Source organism: Xiphophorus maculatus, chromosome 1, assembly GCF_002775205.1.
Source record: "Xiphophorus maculatus strain JP 163 A chromosome 1, X_maculatus-5.0-male, whole genome shotgun sequence".
Taxonomy (NCBI): domain Eukaryota; kingdom Metazoa; phylum Chordata; class Actinopteri; order Cyprinodontiformes; family Poeciliidae; genus Xiphophorus; species Xiphophorus maculatus.
In genome coordinates this window covers 30,739,541-30,747,036 of record NC_036443.1, presented here as the reverse complement: position 1 = coordinate 30,747,036, position 7,496 = coordinate 30,739,541, and the positions used below count along the sequence as shown (strand labels likewise).

Below are 7,496 nucleotides of genomic sequence, written 5' to 3'. Positions count from 1 at the left end.
ACTGTTTAATCATATGCTTTATTTGAATTTATTTATCCGTGTATCTTCCAGCAGCAACGCCATCGAGGCCTGAGGTCCTGGAGGAAGTGACATCACCAGTGAGAAGGTCACATGGTCACGTCGGATTTCTCAGGAAGAGGAGGGAGGAGTTAGGCGTTTTTAGCACAGATGAAGAAACTCCTTCTGCTGCACCCTTCATCGTTCACGTATTCACTAGATCCTGAAAAGATCAGAAACAATCAATAATCAATTCTACTCATCAGATTAACTGGAATTATTAAGTATTTTCTGCAGAAAGTCATTTTTTAAATGTCTGTTCCTGTAGAAAGAGGCAGTTTGTGAATGTTCACCTTTCAGGTTGATCTCCATGCAGTGTTCTGCGCCGCCCTGGTTGTTTGGTTCCCCGCTGCCCCACTGGCAGTAGTTGAAGTTTGACCCGTCACTCCACAGCCACACACCCTCCTGAAAGGAAGACTCTGTTTTTAGCCTCAGTCTGATGCAGAACCTCAGACGCACCTGGTGGCAACTCTGATGAGCTTAGACTGGAATAAATGTGCTCCATACTTGGAAGTTAAAACGTACTGAATGGCTTCTGTCAGGAAATCATCTCTCAGAACCACAAACGTGAATAAACTGACCTTGACGGCGTCGTAGCCTCCGACCCAGGTTCTGTCCCAGGATCCTCTGGCAGCTCTGACCAGGTTCTTCAGGAAGATGTACTCACTGTGGCTGTGGAAGGAGGCCAGGTTTGCGCCAAGTGCGATGCAGTTACGCTGGAGGAAAAGTCACAAAATGCAAACAGAAAAGCTTAAAAGAAACATACTGCAGAACTAAAACTAAAACGTTCAACCCAGATGGAGGATTTGATTCTGGTTCTGGTTGTGCTGGAGGATTCCTCCTGTTAAAGGAGAGTTTTTTCTCTCCACTGCTGCTACATGCATGCTCCGTATGAGGGATTACTGCCAAGTGACAGCTAGAAGTAATTGTGTGACTGAATTGAAATGTCTTTTTTTGTAAAGTGTCTCAAAGCGACATTTGTTTTGGATTAGTTCTACATAAATAAACTGAATTAAATAAATGCATTCAGATGGTAATTTCAGATTAAATCCATTTAAAACACACGAAGCATCGACAGGTTTTTAGTTTTTGCTGTCGGCGTGGCTCTACCTCAGCATCCACCCATTCAGTTTGGTAATTATAGAAGTAGAAACAGCGAGTTCCATACTGGGTCCAACCGCCAGGGCAGCCTGTGAAACACAGCAGAACAAATCCCAAACAAGAGAAAAACAACGGGGCTTAATCTGGAAACGAGTCCAGATAAGTTTGTAATAATTGTTATTAAATGGAACGAAAGGCAGCAGCTCATAAACACTTTACACCAAAACATCTTCAGTTATTTTGATCACGTCTGACAAAAATCAGACAAACTTTTAAAGAGTTTGTTTTCTGTCAGGATGAAATACTTACATTCACCCTGTGAACAGAGAGAGAGAGGAAATTAAAAAATTAATAAATAAATGTTAATGCATCTCAAAAGCTGTTAAACGGCGTGGCAGCAAACATATTTATCCCCGAGGTAAAAACATCTACAACAATGAAATATTAACAAGAATGTCATTATATTGGTCAGAAAGCAAAACTTATCTCATTTAAATTCAACACAGTTAAATATTTCAAACCTGTATTTTCTGTACAGTTTTATACAAATGGATTAAAGCCTGGAAACAGGCTGGTTCCCATGCAGCTTTGGAAAACAACGTCCGACCTGGTACATGTAACCAAAACAGTTTAACTTGGTGGGAATATACTGGAACTAGAATAAACATATAGCAATACAACTAGCAGGTGTGACCTTACTTTCATTTTCCACTACATTTTACAAAGAACTAAAGCCTAAAATTCAGTGTCTCAGAAAATTACAATTTTACAAAAATATTCTGGATGTATGAATGTTATGGATTTTATGGTCTGGACAACCACTGGCACCGTCCGTAAGGAGAGCAAAGGTCATTGCTGAAGAAGCTCAGAGTTCTGCATCCAAGCATGTTCATTAAAAGTTGAGTGGAAGGAAAAAGTGCAAGGATAAGCACAGGTTTAAGGGGATTGTCCAGCAAAATGTTGAGTTTTTATTTTCTGTCAGCCAAGATCATCAGATGTATGAGAAATAAAGGCTTGAAACATGAGGATCTCTGTCACTGTAGAGGCTGAATCTGTTGGAGTAAAGGAAGACGATGACAGACTTACAGCCGTCCAGAGCGCGCAGCTCAGACCGATGAGAAAGACGACATGAAGGACTGAAGCCATCTGTAGGGAGAATCACCAGAGAAATGATAACCGGAGCCTCTCAGATGTTTTCATAGCCTTAGATACATCCAGGCGTTGCCACTTCACAGCCACAGTTATTAATATTAATGTGACAGAGGCAAGGACAGTTTAACACATTTTTTGTGTCTTTTTTGAGACAAATGAAGAAAATCCCTGACTGAAAAATCACTGCATTGTTGCTAAAGACGAGCATGGGTCCCCTTAGACATTGTTGTTCATATTCAGAATCTGATGAAATGACAAAAGATCAATTTGAATTTTAAAATATATAAAGCATTGAGATAAAGAAGAAGAGCTCCAACGTTACCGTTCTTTGGGTTGCGAGCAGTGAAGTGAGTCTCAGCAGCAGAACCTGGTACCAGGATGTCCAGGGATGGAGCGCAGCCTTTAAATACCCTCACTGGGTGGTGTGACCATAATCTGTCAACAGCAGAAAATATGGTAAATATTTCCTCAGCTTCCATTTCATGAAGATAAAGTAAAACGAAGGTATCAGCTAACATGTAGAAACTCCCTCAGTACACAAGCTGCTGTTGATGTAACTTCTGTTTTACACACAGACAGAAATGATTGGTCTGGTCTCACTAAAGAATTATTACATGGCCACCGCAGTTTTCATAATCAGAAAAATATACATTTATGAGACAAACAGCTGATGGAGCCGGGGTGTTGATCTCATCTCTGCAGAATCTCAGTTTCTGTTTCCTGGAGTTTCGTTGCATCATCAGCAGCCAGAGCAGCTTTTACTGACCGCCTGTTTAATTAAGCCATGGCTGAAAACTCATCGGTGCGGCTGAGAGGAAGCGGTGAGACTCGACCCGGTGGAGCGAGACTGGAGCGTCTGATGGACAATGTCTTCCTCTCCAAGCATGAAGCTGCTGCTGAGCTGCAGAGCTCTGACCCTGACAGACTGATGCATCCTGGGTACAACAAGGAGCGTTAGCTCAGATCCTTCCTGCAGCAGCTGCTAGCCTGATCAGCACTGCTCTAAAAGTCAAACTGCTCCCTGCAGAGCGATGTGCACCGTGTTCTGTCCTGTGATGTGTGTAGTTTGGTTTATTATGTTTAATCATCTTAGGGCAAAAGATGAATTTAATGCTGTAATGTCATAATAAAAATGTAATTAAATAAATATGTTCACTTGGCAAAATGTAATGTTTCTTCTTTGACTTTGACAATGTAATCACTTTGAACTGCCTTGTTGCTGAAATGTTCTATACAAATAAACTTGATTGATCGATTGATTGATCGATTATTGCTGTTACTCCATTGTGGGTTTTTTGCTGGTAAACATGAACATCTTGTACATTTTAAAAGCTCCCACTCAGCTGCTCAGTAAAATTCCTCCTGTTTGAAACGTTCTGGATGGATTTCCAGTCATTCAGGCGCCGTAATGAGACGTTCATCTGACTCAGCTGTGATAAAGCTCAGCTTTCAGCTTTTTATTTAAAACAGTTTGATCCAGAAAATTAGAAAGAAAATTGTTTAACAGTATTACATTAGTTTTTATCACATATTGGCAGCAGAAGCCTGATATGTTTTCATCCGTCATCCTGATGTCATCAGATCAGATCTGTGTTTGATCGTCGCAGTAACCCGGATGTGAGCATCGCTTAGCGATCATCTGACATCCAGATATCAGATTCCATCCAGAACAAACAAACTGGTTTTACAGTCAGCTTCCTCTTACTGCTGCAGCATTCAGACTGGCTGCAGCAGCCGACTGCAGCGACGCCAACACAATATTAACCTCCAAACACAATTTATTTACAGCTCATGCTTAACTAAAAATAAGAACAATAAGATACAGAAGAGCAAGAAATGAAAATCTTTGTAAAACAGAGGCGTAGGAACCGGGGGGGAAAGGGGGACGTGTCCCCCCAATATTGGAGACAGGCGCATTTGTCTTCCTCAATAATTTCTCCTCAGTTGTGAAAAATATTTGATTCTTAAATCTTCTGCTTTCATGCTTTTCAGTTTTTCAGAAAAAAATGAAATTAGCAAAGCAAATATGTTGAGTCTTATTCTTTGGATTTAGAAGAAATTGTTTAAGAAGCAAAACATTTAATTATTTTGGTCTGAGTGGCAACACACACTTGGTTCACCTCTTTGCTGTTTTGAATTATAAAATGATCTGTTAGTGCCGTAACTGATGAATACACTAAATATCAATTCAGTCTAACATGAATAAAACATTGCTTTCCAAAAATAATGTCTTGTGCATTGAGAAATGGCTATTTGGAACATACACTGCTGCCAAAAGTGTTTGCTCACCTGGCTTGACTCACATTAGCTTCAGTGACATCCTATTCCTAATCCATGGGGCTCAACGTTGGTCCACCTTTGCAGGTAGAACAACTTCAACTCTTCTGGGAAGGTTGTCCACAAACTTAGGAGTGTTTCTGGGTATTTCTGCCGATTCTTCCAGAAGTGCCTTGTGAGGTCACACACTGATGTCGGATGAGAAGGCCTGGCTCTCAGACTCCACTCCAATTCATCCCGATGTGTTCAATCGGGTTGAGGTCAGGACTCTGCAGGCCAGTAAGGTTCATCCACCAGACTCTCCATCCATGTCTTTATGGACCTTGCTTTGTGCTCTGGTGCAGTCATGCTGGAGGAGGAAGGGGCAGCTTCAAACTGTTCCCACAAAGTTGGGAACCTGGAATTGTCCAAAATGTCTTGGTTTGCTGAAGAGTTCCTTTCACTGGAACTAAGGGGCCAAGCCCAGCTGCTGAAGAAGCAAATAACAAGTAGGCAAAACTGGATTAAAAATATCTGAATGATAATCATCCATCAGGTTGTCAGATGGAGAAGTGCGATTCACTCCAGAGAACGTTCCACTGCTCTACAGTCCAGTGGTGGCGGCTTTACACCATCCGACGCTTTGCATTTTACTGGGGGATGTCTGGCATGGATGCAGCTGCTCAACCATGGAAACTCTGCACATTGTTCCTGAGCTAATCTGAAGGCCACATGTAGTTTGGAGGTCTGTAGTGATTGAGTCTGCAGAAAGTAGCCAACATCTTCGCACTGCGCGCTTCAGCATCCACTGACCCCGCTCCATCAGTTTACGACCAATTCATGGCTGAGTTGCTGTTGTTCCCAGACACTTCTATTTTCTTATAATCCAGCTGACAGTGGAATATTTAGGAGCAAGAACATTTCACCACTGGATTTGTTGCACAGGTGGAATTCACCGAGATCCTGAGAGCCAGACATTCTTTCACAAAGGTTTGTAAAAACAGTCTGCATGCCAAGGTGATTCATTTTATACACCTGTGGAAGTGATTGGAGCACATGGTTGCTATCATTTAAATGGGGGAGCAAATGCATTATATATATATATATATATATATATATATATATATATATATATATATATATATATCTTTATATATATAAAGAGATACACAAGGGAGAATGAATCCAGAAGGATTAACCGGCTCTTCTCCACTCAACCAGCTAAGGTGTACTCTCAATGGCAGGGTAATAACAACAGAGTAGACCCACCAAGGCTGGAGACTGAACAATACTGGAAAGGCATATGGGAAAGGGAGGCGTCCCACAACAGCAATGCACAGTGGTTGATCTCTCTACGAGAGGACCATAATAACCTCCCTGAGCAAGCCTTGGTAACCATCACTGTAACAGATGTCCAAGAAAGAGTCTCAGGTATGAAAAACTGGACAGCACCAGGGCCTGACATGATCCATGCCTACTGGCTAAAGAAACTCACTGCCCTCCATGAGCGACTGGCAGACCAAATGAACCAGCTGCTACAAAGTGGGACTCACCCTGAATGGTTAACTGAAGGGCGGACAATCCTAATCCAGAAGGATCCATCAAAGGGTCCAGTCCCACCCAACTACCGACCAATAACCTGCCTCTCCACAACATGGAAGCTCATGTCAGGCATCATAGCGGCCAAGATAAGCAAACACATGGATAAACACATGAGCACGGCACAGAAAGGTATCGGTGTAAATAGTAGAGGAGCCAAACACCAACTCCTCGTAGACCGCACAGTTGCCCGAGACTGCAAAACCCGACACACCAACCTGTGCATGGCTTGGATTGATTACAAGAAAGCCTATGACTCAATGCCGCATACTTGGATCATTGAATGCTTAGAGATGTATAACATCAACAGGACTCTGAGAGCCTTCATTGCAAACTCGATGAAGCTGTGGAAAACCACCCTTGAAGCCAACTGCAAACCACTTGCACAAGTGTCCATCAAATGTGGCATATACCAAGGAGACGCTCTGTCCCCGCTACTGTTCTGCATAGGCCTGAACCCCCTCAGCCAAATTATCAACAAGACTGGCTACGGATACCGACTCAAAAATGGGGCCAACATCAGCCACCTTCTCTATATGGATGACATCAAGCTGTATGCCAAGAGTGAGCGAGACATCGACTCACTGATCCACACCACCAGGATCTACAGCACGGACATTGGGATGTCATTCGGACTAGAGAAGTGTGGTCGGCTGATCACAAAGAGGGGGAAGGTCATCCGCACAGAAGAGGTCTCACTCCCAGAAGGAACAATAGCAGACATAGAGGACAGTTACAAGTACCTAGGTATACCACAAGCAAATGGCAACCTCGATGAGGTCACAAGGAAAGGAGCCACAGCTAAATACCTCCAACGAATAAGGCAAGTCCTGAGAAGCCAGCTCAATGGCAAGAACAAAATCCGCGCAATAAACAGCTATGCCCTGCCAGTAATCAGATACCCTGCTGGAATAATTAGCTGGCCAAAGGAGGAGATAAAAGCCACTGATATTAAGACTAGAAAACTACTAACAATGCATGGAGGGTTCCATCCCAAATCCAGCACCCTGAGACTGTACACGAGCCGCAAGGAAGGAGGCAGAGGACTAGTGAGTGTGAGAACCACAGTCCAGGACGAAACAACTAAGATCCATAAATACATCAGGGACAAAGCCTCAACAGACAATGTGCTCAGTGAATATCTCAGACAACAGGGAACGGAGGTTGAGGTGCCAGAGATACCATCATGGCAGGACAAGCCCCTACATGGGATGTACCACCAGCAAATAACCCAAGTGGCTGATATCAGTAAATCCTACCAATGGCTGGAAAAAGCTGGACTCAAGGACAGCACAGAGGCCCTCATCCTGGCCGCCCAGGAACAGGCCCTA

The 7,496-nt window shown here is 43.0% G+C and overlaps 1 protein-coding gene across 1 annotated transcript; it reads right to left on the bottom strand.

Moving 5' to 3' along the window:
- Positions 1–2,705, bottom strand: LOC111609708 (galactose-specific lectin nattectin-like). Its single transcript, XM_023339588.1, has 7 exons — positions 2,633–2,705; positions 2,245–2,304; positions 1,468–1,474; positions 1,168–1,247; positions 639–773; positions 351–462; positions 1–220 (listed from the first exon to the last, which is right to left on the bottom strand). Exons 2-7 carry the CDS (start codon positions 2,302–2,304, stop codon positions 150–152), a joined length of 465 nt encoding a protein of 154 aa, XP_023195356.1. The 5' UTR covers positions 2,633–2,705; the 3' UTR covers positions 1–149.
- Between the last annotated feature and the right edge of the window lie 4,791 nt (positions 2,706–7,496).